We start from the raw sequence: 24,761 nt of genomic DNA on the forward strand, positions 1-24,761 counted from the left end.
GAAAACTTCTTAAGAGGCCTCATCACAGCGAAATTAAAATACCTCTAATTTTACAGTAATTATGTGATATCTTCAAATAGATAAAAGATAATCGAAAAGTGGAACAAGACCTCCCTAGGCAATATTATTCTGCGTGAGATACCGTTATCATGACTCATTTATCTGCTTTCGATTTCCAGCCATTTAGAAAATCGGCATTTATTTTCGCGTTTCTAAATAACTGCAAACGGAAAGCTACTAGGTGACTCGTGATAACGGTACCTCATGCAAAATAACATCGTCTACGGAGATCTTGATCCACTTTTCCATTTTCTTTTTATCTATTTGAAGATATCACATAATTACTGTAAAATTAGCAGTATTTTAATTTCGCAGTGATAGGGACTCTTAATCATTAAGAACATAGAGAATAAAAGAACTGTATTTTAAAAGAATAAAGGGTTCTCGAAGATTCATCATATATAGAGTCTAACCTACGTGAAAAGGATGTCTCATAAAGAACGCAGCTTTTGATTCACAGCACTGAGCGTTACACGATTTTTACCTGTTTTCTGTACAGATATTCGCAAGGATGTTATCAAATAGAGGATCTGCCCACACAACAAAATCGTGAAACCATACGTCACAGCTTCGCCACACCTACTCTGCCCACTCCGCGCCATTAAGATCGCAATGTTTCGAGCAAACAATCATGGCGGAAACGAGAGTAGCCAATACGAGGTGCCGGCTCAGACGATGCTCGATTGTTTTTCGGCTTCATTGAGTTCATGTGATGAAGAAACGTATGGCCACATCCTCTATTTTATAACATTTCGTGTGAGCAGGCATAGCAAAGTGCGAATCTTTGCAGGTATCAATTAGTAACAATACATAGCGCCACACCTGTGTCATTTCGGTGCAATAATAAGTCTTGGGGCCAACAAGATTTTTCTTTGTAGTCAGAGCGGAAATTCCGTTTATTTTAAGTCCCTTTAGCATGTTAATAGTGTTAGTGTAAAGGAACAAGTTTTTCCGATAGATGTCACTGCAGTCTTCGTATCTCTCCCATGTACTTTTTTACCCTTCACGAAAATTTACAATTTCTTTTATAAATTTCAACCTAGAGACTTGAAATTTTTAGAGAAGGAACTTCATAACCTATTAAAGGGAACAATCCGTGCCGATTTTTTTTATTTAGAATTTTTTTCGTTGCTGAAACAGTTCGATTGTTAAAGGTTTGGATATCCATTTCAACAATCAAGCCATTTCAACAATGCAGGAAATTCTAAATAAAAAATCGGCACGGATTTATTGCCTTCGATAGATTATGAAGTTCCTTTTCTAAAAATTTGAAGTCTGTAGGTCGAAATTTGTAAGAGAAATCGTGAATTTTCGTGAAAGATTAAAATACATGGGAGAGATACGAAGACTGTAGTGCCATCTATTGGCAAAACTTGTCCCTTTAGACCAACCTTAATGGGGAGAATTCAAACTTTCAATTTTATCACTATCAGATGGTGCAGCAGGTCGTTTGCAGACTACTGTCCTAAGTAGTCTTGGCCCTCCTTAAATAAAATCCTCCTTGCGCCACTGTTGTGCGTACCGATTTGGAATCGCATCAGTGAATTCTGCTGGTAGTGGGTGTTCTTAAATACTTTTCCAAAAGTGTGTAACAGATGTGGCGCGGATCAGTTATCCAAAATTGTGGGTAGTTTCCTTTTTAACTAAACGTGAAAAACGAAAAACAAATTTTAAAGGAAAGGATTTTCAAAGCTTAGTGGAAAACTTACAATGCAGACTCCTAATATTTACCGAATTTCAGAAAGTATATGATAGGTTATATACAAAAGTTACAGGCACTTTCTGAAAAATCAAGAACTTAAACAGCTATTGATTGATTTCATCTTTAATCTGACTCACTCAAATAAATCTTATGAATATCTCTCAGAGCACCTGCCAAACAATTATGTACAAACAGATCCTATAATTTCGGCTGGCACGCAGATGGCTGTATATGCAAAAAAGTGTTTGAACCCGAGATGGAACTTGTCAGTGAGTCGTGGGTGGGTCAAGATTCGTGAGTGGGTCGTGAGTCAACAGGACATGACTCATTGTGACCTATTACCCACCATGATCCACTATGACCCACCGACCCTCTCTGTTGAATTCATTGTAAACAACATCTTCTGAACACTGGTGAATTTGCCTACGTTTTAGTTTCAATGCCGCCATTTTTCCTCCTTTTTAAATTTGTTTCTGGTTACTTACCTGAGATGAGTATATCTAACGTAAGTGAAATAAGAACTTCAGGGACTTTTGGATATTGATATTTGTAATTGTAATAGTAGCAACAGAACTTACTACTAGGCTTTCGAGAGACAGTCGAATTTTACACTATTTTTTTTTCTTTCTTTACGCTGGCCGACTTTACCTTGATTTGAGGCTTTCAAATTCCTATCTTACTTTCTACTGAAAAGTATCTGTAATTTAACAAGGAAATAATTATATATGGTAATTAAATTGAAAATTCATCGTAACATGGCCCATAACAAACACTTTACCATTTTATATCGTAAAGGTCAGATCAACCGGTATTGTAACAGAGCGATGCTTGAGCGATTGACCGTAAAAATTCAAAGTCCGATTAGTGATAATTTCACAGCCTTGTTTTTATTACAAGTGTAAACTTTTTAGTCAGTGGAGAGGAGGGCGTGGTCATGGGTAAGAGTTAATGATGATGGGTTTTGGTTGGTGATGGGACAGAGTGGGTCACGGTGGATTGTGGGGCAGTGGGTCATGGGTAAAGTTTTCATTGACCCACACTATCTCTGGTTAAAATGTGAAATAAATATACAAAGGAAACTTACAGGATTTTTGGGTCCTTTTTCCTGGAATAGCTGAATTGCCACTGGAAGTAATTGGTTCGATGAATTCAAGTAAAACAAGCATATTGGAGCCACCAACTGAAAAAAAAATCAATAACGTATGATTAAGCGATTGCAATACATAATAAACTTAGACACACAAGAAAAGATAAATATTCAACTTTTTAATTTAACATGAAGCTCTTCAGTACGGTTGTCAACCTCCCATTCTGTTAGTAAAATCAGAATTTCTTATGGTACGTTTCTCAAACTTTTTTCCAGCAGGGACCACTTTTATTAGTTAAAACGTTCTACGGACCATCTTACTCGTGTTTCCTTCGCAAAACAAAATGTATCAGTTCCTTATGTTTTAAGCACCATCCACTACACTTAAATTTTAAAACAGTATTGTTACGGAATGGTACTCGAATTTAGGGATGCGCACGAGACAAAATTTTGTGTCTGTCTCGTTTCGAAAATGTGCTGTAAAAGTGATGTCTCGACTCGAAAAATGTATATTTCTCTATTGGAAGAGCCGTGTCTCGACTCGAATTTTGTCAGGAAAACCCTGTCTCGACTCGTCTCGGGCGCATCCCTATTCGAATTGATTTCACTTCCTTTTTTTTTTTTTGTTTCTTTGGATAAAATGTGATTCCATTCAACTAAGCGGTGAACACGTAGCACATTCGATATTGGGAAACTGACAACTCATGCGTTTTTTTTTTTTAACGATATTTCAGTTCATTCTGACAAAATAGAGGTTTCATATTCAAGTGCCAAATTTTACTGTAGGTTTCATTTTTTTCGATCCTAGAGTGACAGGTGAAATTATCAACATACTGTGAAGAGCTTACTGCTTTACTGGAACTTGAAAAAAAAAATGGTCGTGGTTTAAGCAGGACGAAACTGCAGTAATGGAAACTTTGGCTATTATTTTTGAGAACAGAATAATGTCACAGAGACTGTGGTTCCTAAGATCACCTGATCTTAAGCCTGCAGACTTCTTCTAAAGAGATTTTTAAGGATCTAACGTGATAAATCAAGAATATGGAGCATTTGAAGAGAAACATCATTCTGCCAAACTCGGTCTTGTCATGCTGCGGAAGGGTTTTCTAATCCATGTGCGTTTGTTGCCTTTGTGATTGACAACAAGAAGGTCAGTTTCAGCATTTGATATGGACTTTCATAGCATACTTATATATAGAGCAACCCACATTATGCTTTATTTTTTTGTTTAATTATGCTTTATTATGCTTTATTATTAATTTCAATCATTGTTTTACATTAATTGTGTATAATGTATAATATTTACTATACATTAAATATTCTAAATATCTTGATCTATTTATTAATATTTTATGCAACCAGTTTCTTTCATATTTAATGAACTTTCTACCTAATGCACTGTAAAGAGATGCTTTACTCAAGTCAGTTTTTTTTATCACTTGTGTGCGTCTTAGAGGTGCATATATACAGAAAGGGAAAGTAAAAGATGCCACCAAAAAGTACAGAAAGTGCTCAAGTTCAAGAGTACACATAACAATACAGTGTGAAGTTTTTGTGTACTATTCATTGTTGGCCGAAGTTTTCTTCTTCTTCTCCTTTTTTTTCTTTTCTCCACGTCAAAAGATTACATCGAAAAGTTTACAAAAATAAAAATATGCTTTTCATTGTTGCATTGTTATGTTCTCAATGATTTTGCATTGTAAATATTGGCTTTAAAAAATATTAACACAGTATGTTAAACTTTCAGTTAAAGATATTTTTTTTTTAAAGAATTGTGCTATATATATTTTAAATTATGCTTTATTTTCTAAAATTATGCTTTATTATGCTTTTAAAATTAGTTTCTTCTGGACCCTTAGACAACCACAACCATGTTTATTAAGGTACCAACCATATGTGTAAAAAGCTTTTATGCTTTTGGGTTGCTCTACTTACAGTATATATTTTCTAACTTTGGTTGTACAGGTATATAATGACTTTTGGATTCCCCTGTATTTATAACCTGTCTTTAATTAACACAAAAATGAAAACGAAGCTCAAAAACTAATTGAAGAATCTAATAATAAATACAATTATTTTTATTCATCCGTTTATCCTAATCTCTACTGGATTTGCTACACTGTAATTTCTTCGGATGCTTGATTAAAATAAATTATTGGAGCATAAGGTCCCTTTCTAGTATTAAGTTTATATAGAGGGTACTTACTTAAAAGTGTATAATGCAAAACAGTACTTGACTTTTAAAGACACCCATCGAAAATCGGCAATACACGGTAATATTTATGTTTTCCTATTATATATTATTTTTTCATTCATTTATACAGAAGTTATGAGTTTCTATTTCAAAATGTACAAGAAACAAATAAAAGAGTCAATTTTAAACAAAACCTTATTGTTTGGTTTTATGTTACGTCAGAGGATAATAATACCTGGAATAGGGGTATAATGAACATACATAATATTTTGTTTTCAGCTATGATATTTTAGGAATGGGCAAAACCGGTTTTTTATAAAAACCGGAAACCTGTTTCTAGAAAAACCGACATTTCGGGTTTCTCCAAAACCGGTTCGGTTTTTCACCGAAACCGGTTTCGGTTTTCTTGAAAATCGGTCCGGTTTTCACCGAAACTGGTTTTAGTAAAAACTTTTGGAAGACACATAAATCTATTTGTGTGGAAACAGATTCGGTTTCCGGAGAACAATGAAACACTATTCTGGTCAGAAATAGAACAAATTTTGAAAAAAAAACGGAACCGGTTTTGAAGAAAACCGAAACTGGATCCGGTGAAAAACCGAACCGGTTTTGCAGAAACCGAAACCGGTTTCGGTGAAAAACCGAGCCGGTTTATGGAGAAAACCGAAACCGTTTTTTTTAATGTTCAAAACCGGTTTTTGTGCCCACCACTAGATATTTTACATTTATTCCATTATACATCTTTCTGCATTATTTTTCTCTTAATCAAACTTAAAAGGGAAGGAATGGCAAAAGAGTTATTTAAAGAATGTTCTCAGTTTCCAGGTTATTATTTAGCAGATGAACATTTCATTAATAAACTACTTACTTTCTTTTTTTTTTTTTTAACCAGGCTGTACTCATGCCTATTTCTAAGGGTATCTGAAACCTGGTATTAACATTTGTATAAATTACATTTTTGCTTCGTACTAGCTTTTGCTTGCAGTCAGGTATGACTGAGTTAGCGAAAAATAGTTTGAAGTTACACCTCTTTCGTATCTGCTGCATTAACTTGATGAACCTTATTATTAGTGCTATTTTGTTTCTTGAAGTTGGTATCACTGATAACATGTTCGGCAGAACCCAAAACAACATCTTTTTTCAAGTAAAGTTTACTTTTGGTAGGATTAATCACAGATATTACCGGATGAATTTCGTCTACAACTGATTTACGCACAAAAATTTCTGCCTGCGTATCTATTAACTCATTGGGAACTAATAAATTGCGATTTCCTGCAAGATCATTTACTTTTTTCAATGTAACCTGAACACTTGAATTTGGAGGCAAAACAACAGAGCGAGCCACTAAAAATTGAGGTTTATATAATTTTGCTATATGGTTAGAAATTTCTTCAAAAGATACGTATGGCGGCAATTCAATTCTTGGAGGAATACCAAATTTAACAAAACTAAAAGAATTCTTATTGTGATCAACCATTGCAAGATGACTTTTCAAAAAATCTTGGCCAATTATGCTATTATACGGAAAATTATTATACACTCGAAAAGGATGCGTAAAATACTGTCCTCCTAATTTAAATTTCACTAAAGCGATTTGATCACTTCCTTGAGAATTTCCAGTGATACCACGAATAAAAGTCGTTCCTTTGAGTATTTTATGCTTATTGCTTAAACTATTACCAGAAATTAAGCTGACAGTGCTGCCTGAATCCAATAGAAATAAATGCGGCTTATTATCAATATATGCTTTAACATGAGGCAAATCAGCTTCATATTGAATAGGAACATAATATCGCTTACTATTTCTAACATTATTACACATATTATTGTCTACTTTATTCCCATTATTCGATTTAACATTCTCATTTACATTGACAGAAGCATAAGGCAACGGATAAGCAAAAGATGGAGAGGATTCATGAATAGGATTTCTTCGCTCCAAACGCGAATGCTCATAAGATTGTATACACACAGATTTTCCTTTGTGTGCGTGAGAAACTTTCGCGAGCGCTGTTCTTTGCACAAGATCTTGTAACTGGACTTTGATACCGTCTAACTGAGCTATCAATGTATTTTTTTCTTCAGGCTGACTTACAATTTCATTTTCGTTCTGAATATTAACATCTAAAGTATTTTCTTTTTGTTGTATAGCATTATTACTAACAGGATGTATATTGTATTCGTTTGTTATTGCCAAGGACTTCAATTGCTGACTACGCATGCTGACAAGAAAATTAACTCTTTCCTCTAGACCTAAGGACTTTGCTAACTCAATAACAGTCTTATACGATTTTCTTACAACTACAGAATAAAATGAAGGCAATAACCCATCGATTATCAAGTTAAGTTGTTCGGTCACTGGCATCTTCGGATCGTACTCGAGTATTAATTTCCACTTATGAAAAATGTAATCTAAGACAGATTCAGAATTTAACTGCTCTCTATTTCTCATTTCTTGCTCTAAAACTTGCGAAACTATATTATCTTCATAAGCCTCTATTAATTTCTTCTTAATCTGTACATACATGAGATTATCATATTCTGCGGTTGATTGTAAAGCTAGCAGATAAGCACGAGCCCCGTTTTCTAAACAATACGGCAACAAATGACGTTTCTGTACATCACGTAGGTTATGAAGGACAGAAAAATCCTCAAAATGACTAAAAAATGATTGAACTGACTCGTTCAATTTGCCGGAAAATTTGGGGGGTTCTACTAAACGATCTATAGCAGAAGACATAACACTAGTATTCTCCATTATATCTATTTTCAAAATCACACTTATAATAAATATCTTACACTACTATATATATATATCCAACACCAAAATGTAAATAACACTTCTTATATACTAACACAAAGAAAAACAAAATATAATAACTTAGCAAAATTTTCTCTTCTCACCCATTTATCATTCGATTAAGAAACAGAAAAAAAATTTACTCTAACAGAGCAAATGAATAAAGTAGCGAGGGTGGACGGTGGGTTAAAAATAACTCTACTTAATTTCTCTCGACAAACTAAAATTACACAGTACAAATTACTCAAAATTTGGGATCTTAAAGCATCTACCGAATATTTAGAATCTTAATTTATCGAAATTTTAGGATCGTAACAAAGGCGTAAGCCTCACAACATCTCCACCATGTGCCGGTGCTGTGTCATCAGTTATAGCTCAGAATATTAAATAAATAAATGTAATCAAATGGGGATGGAACTGATGCACAACACGGTACTTAACTGTAAAATTGTGGTTGAATTTAAATAAAATTCAAATGTTTTTAATTTAGAAAATGACTAGTTGGGGGAAAAGGGTGAGAGAAAGAGAAAGGTTGTAATTAAAGAATAGGAATGAGCACTAGCCTGATGTATCCAATGAAGCTGGCGTCGTCCTGGTCATCTGGGATGAATATCTGGAGAAGTCTGGATTAGCTGGTGACAGTCAACATCTGGATCTTAATCCTGTTGAACTGCAAGGGGCGTCGATAAGCGTCTTATGATAATGTCCTTTTACATTCCCATTCTACTAATCGTAACTAACAAATGTATCTGTGGCGATGAACCAGCAGAATGGTATTCTTTGAACTTGGAGTCGGTGGTCCTCCAATGGTGGGATCCGCTTCTCTCCGATGATCCTGCACCTCTCTTGATCGCGTGTCGAATACCCCTTGTTGTTCTGTTCCTCCTAGTTTTGTCCAACTCAAGAATGATGACTTAATCGGGAAGTATCAGGCTGTGCTCGAAGGTATGCGGAAAGGAAAGAAGGAAGCTAGTCGAGTTTATTTAACAAATATGCATTTACAACAAGTGTCTGAGAATGTACACTTCTAGTCAAAGTTTTCTTCAATAAGTTTCCAAAAGTTCATGCTTCCTTATATCAAATACACAGTCACTTCATTTCCAATAGACAGATACTTCACAATATGTATGTATTTTCCACACAAGTCACATTTTATCTTACACCATAAAAACTTAGTTGTATATTTAACATTTATCTTTCCTTTAATTATTTATGCTAAATTCCACTGCAATAAGACCTTTTCCCCGTGACAAAAACAAATGACTGCGTAACAAACCTAGCTAATGATATCATTTCAGAATTTATTTCACGACTTAACTTCATTAAACATAATTAATAAGTAAAAATAGAAATTATGAAATATTACCTTTCGATTATCTTTACAATTGACACCATCCAGTATCTCTAAATCTGTAATAAAAAGCTTTTTCTTGGCCAAAGCCCATTCGATCGTGTTGTTCCCTAACAATGGATGCAATACCTCAGGGTCAACCCCAAACCTTAAAAAGAAAAGCGTATAACATGTACTTGTTAACTGCGCATAATTCACATACACTGAAACACCTGAATAACGGACATCGATGGGACATGAATAGTTATCCGCAAATGAGGAGTGTCTGTCGCAAAGAGATTGCATAAATTTAGATTAATCACAACTCACACGTTAACTGTATACTGTAAAACTACCTTTGATAAGGTAGTGCGTAGAGCAATTTTACACATAGAACTTAACAATTTCTTCCACAACCTTTTTATATTAAAATTCCTGTTATATACAATATAACACAAAGCCCTTATAATTGTAGTCCTAAGAACAATTCAAAGTTCGTTTTGTAGTTCGGGCAAATAGGTATTCTTAGGGCCAAGCAGCCAAGGGAAGGATTCCACAGAGCTCCAGGCAAGCTACGTGGAAGTGGTTTAGGAATTTTCAGTGCTCCAGGCAAGCTAGGTGGGCTTAAGATCTCAGAGCTCTAGGCAAGCTAAGTGGAAACGGTTTAGGGATTCTCAGTGCTCCAGGCAAGCAAAACGAGGTTGGTGTCCCGTAGAGCTCTAAGCAAGCTAATAGAATGATAGAGTTCTCACACAACTCCAGGCAAGCTAGGTGGGCTGGAGATCTCAGAGCTCTAGGCAAGCTAAGTGGAAGTGGTTTAAGAATTCTCTGTGCTTCAGACAAGCAAAAAGAGGTTGGTGTCCCGTAGAGCTCTAAGCAAGGTAATAGAATGGTAGAGTTCCCATAAAGCTCCAGACAAGCTAGGTGGGCTGGAGATCTCAGAGTTCTAGGCAAGCTAAGTGGAAGTGGTTTAGGGATTCTCAGTGCTCCAGGCACACTAATCGAGGTTGGTGTCCCGTAGAGCTCTAAGCAAGCTAATAGAATGGTAGAGTTCTCATATAGCTCCAGGCATGCTAGGTGGGCTGGAGATCTCAGAGCTCTAGGCAAGCTAAGTGGAAATGGTTTAAGAATTCTCTGTGCTCCAGGCAAGCAAAAAGAGGTTGGTGTTCCGCAAAGTTACAGACAATCTAAGAGGCTTGGGTTAGGTTAGATCTCTCAGAGCTTCTGGCAAGCTAAGGGAGAGCATTTGATCAGCTAAAACTGATGTCAATGGCGATGTTACATGGTGTTTTATACCCTTTTCTCGACAGCGATGAAGCCATTCGACTCTTCTCTCATATAATTTGATGATGACAAAGTAGGATGTGATTGCAGACGCCGACCAACTTGATTAACCAGGTATTGCACCTTCAATTTTTCTTTGGAAATGGTGCACTTGGGGCGAACATTTCTTTCACACCAACTTAATATAATAATTTTACTTTTTTGGTCTAAAGTAAACTTCTAGCTAAAATCGCTAGTCTGTTTCCTAATAGGGGAGAGGAAGGGAATGGCGATCAGCCCACTTTGCGCTCTTGCATGCCCCGAGAAGAAATCAAACTAGTGCTAGCATCTGCCTCTTGTAGCAAGGTTTCTTGTGTATTGTCGAGGAAGTTGTCAGAGAAGACTGAAGTCTACAGTGTGCTGAAACTTGTTTTTGTTGATTTTCTTATAAGGATCTGCATATTTCAACTCACCATACGTACACTTTTAAGTTGTAAGATCTTGAAGTTACTAAGATTCATAAAAAGTTACATTTACGTCTAATGCACGACACATAGTTATATTTCAAATAAACTACGTTTTACAGTATAACCAGCTCAATTTTCAAAATGATGCAATGTTGGAAATGCCGATCAACGTGATCGGTTTACCATCATGGTGATCGCCATTCCTAACAAACATTTGGAATACTTCTTTAGCCAAAAATTATAAAAGAGGCTAGACCTAAGATAGGTAATACGCCTACTTGAGTCAAAGACTGAAACTTTGGTATCGGTGTAACTTTTGTGGATCGTGGGTGTATGCTGACTGTACTGTTGTGGACTCACCACATGGATATATCTGTGACGTGTCTTTCAAAATACGTCAATAAAGCATTCAGTTGACGTTTCTCAGTCTTTCGAAGGCGCAATGTAGAAAAAAAACTTAAACTGCCTATGAAATTACGTGTTTTTATTAAGCTTGTACTGTGATCGCCATTACCAACATGTGATGGGAATGGTGATCAAAGTAGCAATTTGAGTTTTTTCCATCGTGTTAACGAACTGAAAGAATGATCCTCTTTTTATTTTACATACTTATTGTAGAAGGATTGGAGTACGTATTTACAAATTTGTTTCAATATATTTTTCAAATGAAACTACGTAATAACCCATTTTTCTTAGGTGATCGCCATTGCTCACCTCTCCCCTACTGCAATTTTAACGGCAGTAGCCTAATACCATATACCTAGCTAGAAAAGCAATTTAAAAACACTTTCATCTTCTGAAAGTTGACACTCGCTTAACTTGACGATTTCTCATTGAATTTCAGTGCTGCCAACATACACGAGTTTCTTGTACTACTATTACAACAACAACAACAACAACAACTACTACTACTACTACTACTACTACTACTACTACTACTACTACTACTAATAATAATAATAATAATATTTGGTCTAGGAATTAATTCGTGCGGGTGGACAAGAGATGCCGCAACGAACGGAGCGTCCCACAGTTCCGTGTATCCACACATGTGTTGCAAACCCATGTCATCGCGTATCGTTCGTAGTATAGGGCAGTGGATTAAAGCGTCAACAACACCAGTTTGTAGTTAAGTGAACATGGCGCAATTTGTGCCTGATAAAGTGTTTTTGCGGGGTGTCCTGCTGCATTACTTTAACATGCAGAAAAGTGCGACTGAAAGTCATCGTATTTTGGTGGAAGTGTATGGTGACCATGCTCTAGCTGAGCGACCGTGTCAGAAGTGGTTTGCACGGTTTAGAAGTGGTGATTTCGGCTTGGCAGACCAAGAGCGAGCTGGACAGCCAAAAAAATTTCAAGACGAAGAATTGACAGCATTGCTCGAGCAGGATTCGTGTCAAACGCAGGAACAACTTGCAGCAGCATTAGGCGTTGATCAAACAACAGTCTCCAAACGCTTGAAAGCCATGGGAATGATTCAAAAGATGTCACATTGGGTTCCACATGAATTGAAAGACAGAGACGTTGAAAGACGAAAAACCATTTGCAAATTGCTGCTTCAACGACAGAGCAGAAAGGGGTTTCTGCATCGAATTATTACGGGTGATGAGAAGTGGATCCATTACGAGAACCCTAAAAGAAAAAAGGCCTGGGTGAAACAAGGTGAACCAGGTCCATCACAACCAAAACGAGATATTCACTGTGCAAAGGTTATGCTGTGCATATGGTGGGATATGAAAGGTGTGGTGTACTATGAGCTGCTGCAACCGGGTGAAACTATGAATGGAGAACGTTATCGACGACAATTAATGCGTTTGAAGCAAGCTCTGGCCAGAACACGACCAGAATGGGAGAACAGACATGATAAACTTATTGTTCAACATGATAACGCTCGCCCACATGTCACAAAACCGGTCAAAACCTATTTAGAAAATGTCGGATGGGAAGTTTTACCCCACCCGCCGTATTCACCAGACGTTGCTCCTTCGGACTACTACTTGTTCGATTGCATGAACAACGATTTGATTGGACAGCGGTTTACTTCTTCAGAAGATATCGAAACATGGGTCTCTGACTGGATCGCTTCCAAGGATGAGGACTTCTTTCGCCACGGAATCCGTACATTGCCTGACAGATGGGCGAAAGTGGTGGCTAGCGATGGACAATATTTTTCTTAAGGTATTTATGTATTTTGTGTTTGTACTACAGCTTCAATGTGTGCGTACCAACCGCACGAATTAATTCCTAGACCAAATAATAATAATAATAATAATAATAATAATAATAATAATAATAATAATAATAATAATAAAGATATGACATGTAACTTACTTTTCAGGGATTTCGGTGCAAAGACGAATGAGTACAGGGTTGACACCTTGAACCCTCTGCAAACCAAACCACGTATCTTCATTCCAATATGCTTCTGTCTACAGAAGAAAATAAAAGAGGATTCAGCATTATAAAATTGATGATTCCAGTAATAACACAAAATAGATAGTGTAATTTTGAAGTAGTAAGATATTTAAGACTTAAGCTTTTCGTGATGTGTAGATACTCATAGAATTTTGGTCATTATTACCGAAGTGTGCAAACTTCTAGCTCAAGATACTGGAATTTGTTTGACCATTTGCTTTAACACTGTTCATGTGACCTTAAACTAATGCGGCCTAAACATGATTTATGAATGCAGTATTCCAATAGAAGATCAGTTTGGTAAATTTAACTATCATTATCATGAATTATATTTCCAAGAAGAAATATTTATTTTAAATATCATAATATAGTAATGACAGATTTTGCCGCCCCTCAAAAATTGCCGCTCCATCCAAATGCTCGTGTTGCACATACGGTAGAGCCGGCCCTGGTTATAATAAAAATATTGGTGAAATGAAAGCGCGCCCTGCTGCAACAGGATAACGCAATACCACACTCGCCTGGAAAAACGCAACAAAAATGCAGTAGCTTGATGGATACAACAAATACTGCACCCGGCATATAGTCGTGATTTTATCCCTTCGCATTAAGGTTAGTGTAAAGGGACAAGTTTTGATGATAGATGTCACTACAGTCTTCCTATCTCTCCCATGTTTTTTTTTATCTTTTAAGAAAATTTACAATTTCTTTTATAAATTTCAACCTACAGACTTCAAATTTTTAGACAAGGAACTTCATAAGCTATTAAAGGGAACAATCCGTGCCGATTTTTTTTATTTAGAATTGTCTTCATTGTTAAAACAGCTTCATTGTTAAAGATTTGGATATCCATTTCAACAATCAAGCAATTTCAACAATGAAGAAAATTCTAAATAAAAAAATCGGCACGGATTATTGCCTTCGATAGATTATGAAGTTCCTTTTCTAGAAATTTGAAGTCTGTAAGTTGAAATTTGTAAGAAAAAATCGTGAATTTTGGTGAAAGATAAAAAAAAATACATGGGAGAGATACGAAGACTGTAGTGCCATCTATCGGCAAAACTTGTCCCTTTAAACCAACCTTAATGCCTGTTTTGGTCAATGGAACCACTTTCTAAGATCATGATGGTTCACCAACCAACAGGAGGTAGAAACAGCAGAAACTGACTTCTTTATCTGTAACGACAAGACGGAACTCGAGGGACTGGCAGGAAGGTGGAGGAAGAGTTTAAATGTTGATCGTCATAGAAAAAAAATGGCAATACATAACGACAAGGGGTTTCTTGCAAGCGTATATTTTAATCACGCTCGACTTTAGCCATAAGAGCTAAATCAGGATGTCTATCGGTCACGAAAGTCATGAATGTCACGAAAAAGTCACGAAATCAGAAAACGGTCACGAAAGTCATGAATGTCACGAAAAAGTCACGAAATCAGAAAACGGTCATGAAAGTCATGAATGTCACGAAATCAGAAAACGGTCAGGAAAGTCATGAATGTCACGAAAAAGTCACGAAATCAGAAAACGGTCACGAAAGCCATGAATGTCACGAAAAAGTCACGAAATCAGAAAACGGTCACGAAAGTCATGAATGTCACGAAAAAGTCACGAAATCAGAAAACGGTCACGAAAGTCACGAAATTTAGCTTTTGGGTCACGACCTTTTTTAAAACTGTAGAAATCTAAGTACAGATTGGAAAATTTCGTTCTATAAAACGTCAAAATTCACCACCAAAAATGTTTATGGTCGGCTTTAGACGCTACTAAAATCGCAAGCAAAGTACGTTTCTATCGCATGGATGAAAAGTTGGCCTAATTCGCACCCAAATTTCGCTCTTGAAAATGTTAGGAAATTTTATGATTTGGTGAAGAAAAGGTCACGAAAAAAGTCACGAAATATCATTTTGGAATTTTTGTAGACAGCCTGTAAATACACGGTTCTGATTGGTTGGAGTTATCCGTTGGAGTATCAGAAATTACACTGAGACTACGAACACACAGCAGACCAGAGAATACATTTTAAGGGGTGTACTGGTTCTCTTTTATAATTACTTTTGCAACCCCTATTTTACCATAGCAGAAATTACATAAGATTTTTTTCAACCCTATTTTAAGACAATGAATACCTATGTAACATAGCGATTCGATACGCTCTTTGAACCGATTTGGATGAAACTCGGCATATGGGGGTTTTCGACCATGCTGAGTACGAATATCATACATTTAGCAATAGGTCATCAGGTACTACATGTCCCAAAATTAGTGGTCATCGAGATCAAAGGTCAAAATACTTAAAACCCAATAACTCGAAAACGAAGCAACGTATTGAGGTGCTGTTTCCACATTTAGCAATTGGTCATCAACTAGTACAAGTTCCAAAATAATGACCATCGAGGTCAAAGGTCAACATACTTAAAACCTAATAACTCGAAAACGGAGCCAAATATCGAAGTGGTGTTTCCACATTTAGTAATTGGTCATCAACTACTACAAGTTCCAAAATAGTGACCATCGAGGTCAAAGGTCAACATACTTAAAACCTAATAACTCGAAAACGGAGCAACGTATTGAGGTGCTGTTTCCAAATCTAGTAATAGATCATCAACTACTACAAGTTCCAAAATAATGACCATCGAGGTCAAAGGTCAAAATACTTAAAACCTAATAACTCGAAAACGGAACCACATATTGAGATGTTGTTTTCATATTTAGTAATTGGTTACCAACTACTACAAGTTCCAAAATTAGTGGTCATCGATGTCAAAGGTCAAAATACTTAAAACCTAATACCTCGAAAACCGAGCCAAATATCGAAGTGGTGTTTCCACATTTAGTAATTGATCATCAACTACTACAAGTTCCAAAATAATGATCATCGAGGTCAAAGGTCAAAATACTTAAAACCTAATAACTCGAAAATGGATTCACATATTGAGGTGCTGTTTCCACATATAGTAATAGGTCATCAACTACTACAAGTTTCAAAAATAGTGGCCATCGAAGTCAAAGGTCAAAATACTTAAAACCTAATAACTCGAAATGGATCCACATATTGAGGTGCTGTTTCCACATTTAGTAATTGGCCACCAACTACTACAAGTTCCAAAATACTGATCATCGAGGTCAAAGGTCAAAATACTTAAAACCTAATAACTCGAAAACTGAGCAAAATATTGAGGTGCTGTTTCCTCATTTAGCAATTCGTCATCAACTACTACAAGTTCAAAAATAATGGTCATCGAGGTCAAAGGTCAATCTCGTAAATGAAACCACATATTGAGATAACGTTTCCTCATTTAGTAAATTTGTGTGATCTATTCCATTTTTGTACAAAGCAGAAAAAAAAGTGAAGAAGGATTAATTTGAGTGGCTTATTTACTTTTGTATTAATGAGAAAGAAATCAAAGGAACACAATTTTAACTAGCGCAGAATTTCTGTACCTTTTTGGGCTATTCAAATGGATTAACAAGAAACAAAAAAATATATGCAATATATTATAGCTATGTATTATTTAAGCAAAACGAAGGGCTACATTTGAGAAAGCGAACATGGACCATTTTACTCAAATTTGGATGGAGTATTTAGCTTTTTATGAACCAGAAAAAAAATGAAGAAGGTTCAATATTTCTGTACAATTTTGTAATACCCAAATAAACGAAATTTTGTTTCTGTACCAATCACAAGAAAATCAAAGAAGGGTCATTTTATACCTTTTTGTGCTATTCAAATAATAGAGGGAACAAATTTCAGTGGTCTATTTTATTTTTGTACCAATCAGAAGGAAAGCAAAGATATGCCATTTTAACTATTTAAACAAACGAAAGGATAAATTTTGTACCAACGAGAAATGCCATTTTATACCATTTTGTATTACTCCAATAAACGAAGGAATACCAGGAAAAAATAAGTGAAGATTAGGTGAATTATTTTCTTTTGTACCAACTGGAAAAGAGAAGAAGAGCTACTTTAACTAGCTCATTATGTACTGTTTAAACAAACGAAAATTGACCATTATGTAACTTTTGAAATACTGAAATGTTCTATTTTTGTATCAATCAGAAAAACACGAAGAAGGATCATTTTAACAAGTTCATAATTTCTGTAACGAAAGAATAATTTCGATGTTCTACTTTTTATAGCAACGAGAAAAAATGAACTAGCTGAATATTTTATATCATACGAAAGAATAAATTTAAGTGACCTATTCAATTTTGTACCAATGAGAAAAGTCACATAACTGGCTCAGAATTTGATTTGTCTATTTAGTTTTGTACCAACCTAAGAAGAAGGGCGAAGAAGGACTATTTTATAATTTTACTACTCAAATAAACAATGGAGTATTTAGTTTTGTACCACCGAGAAAAACAAAGAAATTGCACCATTTTGGAGTATTCAAATAAACAAAGGACTTATAATTTGTGTCAACACAAAATCAATTAAACGAAGTAATGCATTTGAGTGAGCTATTTAATTTGAAAAACCGAAGCAGGATCAATCTTATACCATTTTGTATTATTTCAACAAACAAAGGAATAAATTTATATTAACCAGAAAAAGCAAAAAAAGGACCATTTTAACTAGCTGCGAATTTTATATTATTTTAAACTAGTCTAATAAACGAAGGCATAAATATGAGTGAGCTATTTAGCTTTGTACGAACCAGAAAAAAGTGAAGAAGACCCATTTTAACTAACTGAGAATTTCTGTGCCTTTTTGTACTATTTAAACAAACGATGAGATAAATTTAAGTGATCTATTCCATTTTGTACCAAGGAGAATGCCATTTTTATCTAGCGTAGAATTTCTAGTGCATGCTGTATTATTTAAACAAAACGAAGGGCTAAGTTTGAGAAAGCGGACATGAACCATTTTACCCAAATTTGGATGGATTATTTAGCTTTGTATGAACCAGAAAAAAAGTGAAGAAGATCCGTTTTAACTAGTTTAATATTTCTGTACAATTTTGTACTACCCAAATAAACGAAATTTTATTTTTGACCAATCACAAGAAAATCAAAGAAGGGTCATTTTAACTAGCCAAGCAGAAAAATGGAAAGAATTAACACTTTGTACTAACCAGAAAAGGAGAAGAAGGATCAGCATTCTATACTTTTTGTACCATTTATTGGGGTGTCCTATTTTCTTTTATACCAACGAGAACCATTTTTAACTGGCTTAGAATTTTATGCCTTTTTGTAAAATTTGTATCAAACCAAAAAAAATCAAGGAAATACCATTTTAAATAGCTCAGCATGTTACAGCTTTTTGTGTTTTTGGTCTACCCAATTTCTTGACCATGTTGTACTATTTAAACAAACGAAGGAATAAATTTGTGTGACCTATTCACTTTTATAGCAAGCAGAAAAAGGAAAGAATAAATTTGAGTGGCTTAAGCAAAGAAGGTCAATTTATACCTTTTTGTGCTATTAAATTTGAGTGGCCTATTGAAGAATGAATAAATTTTGTTTGCAATTAAAAAAGCGGAGAAGGTCTACTTTCTGTACAAACCAGAGAAAAACAAAGAAAGACCATAATCTGCTACTCAAACGAAGGAAGGAATAAATTTGTCTAACCTATTCACTTTTATAGCAAAGCCCCTTTTAGTTTTATACCAACCATGAAGGTCCATTATACCATTTTGTATTACTCTATTTCATTTTTGTAACAATTAGAAGAAAACAGCTCAGAATTTTATACCTTTGTGGTGTTACATTTTGTGTATTTTTGTGTCATCCAGAGAACAATTTCAATTGACTCTCCCTGACAATTCAGTTGCTAGAGTCCAATGTTAGTTATCTATTAAATTCTTAATATTACAGTACTACAAATTGATCCAGTTAACAGTTCAAGTTCTTCTATTCTTACACAATCAAATGCATATGATACAGTGGGCTCAGTGTTCATTTACAGAATTAAATAATTGTTTATCTTTCTCTAAAAACAATTCTACTATTTTGTTAATATAATAATCACACTCTATAATGTATTCTTATACCAGATTAAATTTTTTTTCCAAAGTATAAGTGTTCTTAATATTACAACCTTTAAAATGCTTCTTTATATACAGTTTATAGATTTTCTCTCTCATTTCACGTTTAATTACGATCGTCCACACCTTTTGCAATAATTCGTAATCATACTGCAGCAAACAGTTGTGATCTTTTTCATTTTCATTATGTTTAAAACATGCTTCACATAATAATACTGAATTTGGTGTATACTCATTAAATAATTGTATAACACATGTATCACTAATACTTTCACTAGTACACTCGCACTCATTAGCTTCCAGTTCAAAACAGGCAATATTTGAAACACTGTCATCATCACTTTCCGGGAGTATTTCATCATTATATCTATTATAGCGTCTAAAATAATACACATCTTCTATTTCCTGTGTTGGATATATGATTCTCACTTTATCACGTAATTCATCTGGCAAATCGGGGTCAGACGTGTGAATTAACAGTATAGGTTTTTCGTTTTCACGCTGAATTTCTTTTTCTCTAGGTGAAACATAAACAATTTCTATGCTAGTCATTTTTTCAGCTCTTCAGCAAAAACCAATCAAATAAATAATTTTATATATCTACAATAAAAACATTCTATGCATTCTCCGTGTTTAATAATATGTTTTCAAGGTAATATAACATCATGATGTATGTTCTATTATTTTCCAAATATACTCCATAAACTTATATTCCATTATAATAAAATACATAAATGCAAAAATATATATTTGTCTTTTTGAACTTAGACGAGGAAGGAAAGTCTAAAAAAATAATTGAATCGTTGAGCAATAGGCAGTACCTTAGCAATACAACTGTTAGGTAACGCATTCGTAACGTTGTTTAAATATCTGCAGCAACATGGAACTTTGAAAACTTCTCTTACTTTGATATAATCTCTTCTTCTGCTGTGATTCAAAATGGACAAGTATGCTGTTATGATTTGTCGTCATTCATCAGTTTTCTTTAGAACGTTTTAGTCTCTTAATAACGCTAATTGCTATGTAGTCTGTTCTACACAATTATGACGCAATTCTGGTTGGTTAAATCTTACGTTCAAATATGTAGTTAATGACCAGAAAAATTGAGACTTCAGTGTAGCGCCACAAAGGTATAAAATTCTGAGCTGTTTTCTTCTAATTGTTACAAAAATGAAATAGAGTAATACAAAATGGTATAATGGACCTTCATGGTTGGTATAAAACTAAAAGGGGCTTTGCTATAAAAGTGAATAGGTTAGACAAATTTATTTCTTCCTTCGTTTGAGTAGCAGAATATGGTCTTTCTTTGTTTTTCTCTGGTTTGTACAGAAAGTAGACCTTCTCCGCTTTTTTAATTGCAAACAAAATTTATTCATTCTTCAATAGGCCACTCAAATTTAATAGCACAAAAAGGTATAAATTGACCTTCTTTGCTTAAGCCACTCAAATTTATTCTTTCCTTTTTCTGCTTGCTATAAAAGTGAATAGGTCACACAAATTTATTCCTTCGTTTGTTTAAATAGTACAACATGGTCAAGAAATTGGGTAGACCAAAAACACAAAAAGCTGTAACATGCTGAGCTATTTAAAATGGTATTTCCTTGCTTTTTTCGGTTTGATACAAATTTTACAAAAAGGCATAAAATTCTAAGCCAGTTAAAAATGGTTCTCGTTGGTATAAAAGGAAATAGGACACCCTAATAAATGGTACAAAAAGTATAGAATGCTGATCCTTCTTCTCCTTTTCTGGTTAGTACAAAGTGTTAATTCTTTCCTTTTTTCTGCTTGGCTAGTTAAAATGACCCTTCTTTGATTTTCTTGTGATTGGTCAAAAATAAAATTTCGTTTATTTGGGTAGTACAAAATTGTACAGAAATATTGAACTAGTTAAAACGGATCTTCTTCACTTTTTTTCTGGTTCATACAAAGCTAAATACTCCATCCAAATTTGGGTAAAATGGTTCATGTCCGCTTTCTCAAACTTAGCCCTTCGTTTTGTTTAAATAATACAGCATGCACTAGAAATTCTACGCTAGATAAAAATGGCATTCTCCTTGGTACAAAATGGAATAGATCACTTAAATTTATCTCATCGTTTGTTTAAATAGTACAAAAAGGCACAGAAATTCTCAGTTAGTTAAAATGGGTCTTCTTCACTTTTTTCTGGTTCGTACAAAACTAAATAGCTCACTCATATTTATGCCTTCGTTTATTAGACTAGTTTAAAATAATATAAAATTCGCAGCTAGTTAAAATGGTCCTTTTTTTGCTTTTTCTGGTTAATATAAATTTATTCCTTTGTTTGTTGAAATAATACAAAATGGTATAAGATGATCCTGCTTCGGTTTTTCAAATTAAATAGCTCACTCAAATGCATTACTTCGTTTAATTGATTTTGTGTTGACACAAATTATAAGTCCTTTGTTTATTTGAATACTTCAAAATGGTGCAATTTCTTTGTTTTTCTCGGTGGTACAAAACTAAATACTCCATTGTTTATTTGAGTAGTAAAATTATAAAATAGTCCTTCTTCGCCCTTCTTCTTAGGTTGGTACAAAACTAAATAGACAACTCAAATTCTGAGCCAGTTAAATGACTTTTTTCATTGGTACAAAATTGAATAGGTCACTTAAATTTATTCTTTCGTATGATATAAAATATTCAGCTAGTTCATTTTTTCTCGTTGGTATAAAAAGTAGAACATCGAAATTATTCTTTCGTTACAGAAATTATGAACTTGTTAAAATGATCCTTCTTCGTGTTTTTCTGATTGATACAAAAATAGAACATTTCAGTATTTCAAAAGTTACATAATGGTCAATTTTCGTTTGTTTAAACAGTACATAATGAGCTAGTTAAAGTAGCTCTTCTTCTCTTTTCCAGTTGGTACAAAAGAAAATAATTCACCTAATCTTCACTTATTTTTTCCTGGTATTCCTTCGTTTATTGGAGTAATACAAAATGGTATAAAATGGCATTTCTCGTTGGTACAAAATTTATCCTTTCGTTTGTTTAAATAGTTAAAATGGCATATCTTTGCTTTCCTTCTGATTGGTACAAAAATAAAATAGACCACTGAAATTTGTTCCCTCTATTATTTGAATAGCACAAAAAGGTATAAAATGACCCTTCTTTGATTTTCTTGTGATTGGTACAAAAATAAAATTTCGTTTATTTGGGTATTACAAAATTGTATAGAAATATTGAACCTTCTTCATTTTTTTTTCTGGTTCATAAAAAGCTAAATACTCCATCCAAATTTGAGTAAAATGGTCCATGTTCGCTTTCTCAAATGTAGCCCTTCGTTTTGCTTAAATAATACATAGCTAGTTAATATTGCATATATTTTTTTGTTTCTTGTTAATCCATTTGAATAGCCCAAAAAGGTACAGAAATTCTGCGCTAGTTAAAATTGTGTTCCTTTGATTTCTTTCTCATTAATACAAAAGTAAATAAGCCACTCAAATTTATTCCTTCTTCACTTTTTTTCTGCTTTGTACAAAATGGAATAGATCACACAAATTTACTAAATGAGGAAACGTTATCTCAATATGTGGTTTCATTTACGAGATTGACCTTTGACCTCGAGGAAACAGCACCTCAATACGTTGCTTTGTTTTCGAGTTATTAGGTTTTAAGTATATTGACCTTTGACCTCGATGATCATTATTTTGGAACTTGTAGTAGTTGATGATCTATTACTAGATTTGGAAACAGCACCTCAATATGTGGCTCCGTTTCTGAGTTATTAGGTTTTAAGTATTTTGACCTTTGACCTCGATGGTCATTGTTTTGGAAGTTGCACTAGTTGATGACCTATTACTAGATTTGGAAACAGCACCTCAATACGTTGCTTCGTTTTCGAGTTATTGGGTTTTAAGTATTTTGACCTTTGACCTCGATGACCACTAATTTTGGGACATGTAGTACCTGATGACCTATTGCTAAATGTGGAAACACCACCTCAATACGTTGCTTCGTTTTCGAGTTATTGGGTTTTTAGTATTTTGACCTTTGACCTCGATGACCACTAATTTTGGGACATGTAGTACCTGATGACCTATTGCTAAATGTATGATATTCGTACTCAGCATGGTCGAAAACCCCCATATGCCGAGTTTCATCCAAATCGGTTCAAAGAGCGTATCGAATCGCTATGTTACATAGGTATTCATTGTCTTAAAATAGGGTTGAAAAATCTGCTATGGTAAAATAGGGGTTGCAAAAGTAATTATAAAAGAGAACGAGTACACCCCTTAAAATGTATTCTCTGGTCTGCTGTGTGTTCGTAGTCTCAGTGTAATTTCTGCTATGTTCAATTAGGGTGGAGAAAATGAATACACCCCCTGTGCTATGTCCGCTATGTTTCGTAGTCTCTGTTATGGTAAAATAAGGGTTGGAAAATATGCTCATAAAAGAGAACGAGTCCACCCCTAAAATGGAGGTTGTTGTGTGTTACGTAGTCTTATGCTCTGCTGTATGTTCATAGTCTCAGTGTAATTTTTGCTATGTTAAAATAAGGGTTGAAAAATATGCTTATAAAAGGGAATGAATACACCCTTGTTATGTTAGGTAGTCTTATGTTCTGCTATGTGTTCGTAATCTTATATGTTAACTCCTATGTTAAAATAGGGGTTGAAAAATATGCTCATAAAAGAGAACGAGTACACCCTTGTTATGTTACGTACTCTTATGTGTTATCTGCTCTGCTGTGTGTTACGTAGTGTTATGTGTTATCTTCTCTTCTATGTGTTCGTAATCTTATGTGTTATCTCCTATGTTAAAATAGGGGTTGAAAAATATGCTCATAAAAGAGAACGAGTACACCCTTGTTATGTTACGTACTCTTATGTGTTATCTGCTCTGCTGTGTGTTACGTAGTGTTATGTGTTATCTTCTCTTCTATGTGTTCATAGTCTCAGTGTAATTTCTGCTATGTTAAAATAGGGGTTGAAAAAGGGAACGAGTTCACCCCCTAAAATGTGCTCGTAAAAGAGAACGAATACACCCCCTAAAAAGTGCTCATAAAAGGGAATAAATTCACCCCTAAAATGGAGGTCGTAAAAGACCGTGGGCTCACGGTGTACGGTGGTCAATTTCCCAGGGGCTTGTGAGTTGTCCTAGGTTGGCCAATGTTGGCCTAGGTTGTTCCAGATCGATCCATTTTCTACTACTGAAATTTTATGATTTGGTGAAGAAAAGGTCACGAAAAAGTCACGAAATATCATTTTGGAATTTTTGTAGACAGCCTGTAAATACACGGTTCTGATTGGTTGGAGTTATCCGTTTCTCGCCACGTTGCATACATATGGCACAAATCAAACGCCAGCTGCTGTTAGTTCTCGTGGCCGAGCATGCTATCGCACGTCCTAGTAATAGAGATCGCTTCAAACCCAGCCTCAGGGAAGTTTTTTTATTGTTTTTTTTTTACTTTAAACAATTTTTTCATTAC

At 34.7% G+C, this 24,761-nt stretch overlaps 1 protein-coding gene across 1 annotated transcript in view; it reads right to left on the reverse strand.

Moving 5' to 3' along the window:
• Nucleotides 1–24,761, reverse strand: part of LOC145669499 (polyunsaturated fatty acid 5-lipoxygenase-like) — a 134,222-nt gene that overhangs the window by 37,109 nt on the left and 72,352 nt on the right. The window contains exons 5-7 of the mRNA XM_081737679.1: nucleotides 13,235–13,332; nucleotides 9,210–9,342; nucleotides 2,847–2,942 (exon numbers count right to left, since the gene is read on the reverse strand). Of these exons, the coding sequence (XP_081593805.1) occupies nucleotides 2,847–2,942; nucleotides 9,210–9,342; nucleotides 13,235–13,332 (327 nt within the window). The remainder of the gene's footprint in view (nucleotides 1–2,846; nucleotides 2,943–9,209; nucleotides 9,343–13,234; nucleotides 13,333–24,761) is intronic.

This window comes from Thermobia domestica, chromosome 14, assembly GCF_964235325.1.
Source record: "Thermobia domestica chromosome 14, izTheDome1.hap1.1, whole genome shotgun sequence".
Classification (NCBI taxonomy): Eukaryota; Metazoa; Arthropoda; class Insecta; order Zygentoma; family Lepismatidae; genus Thermobia; species Thermobia domestica.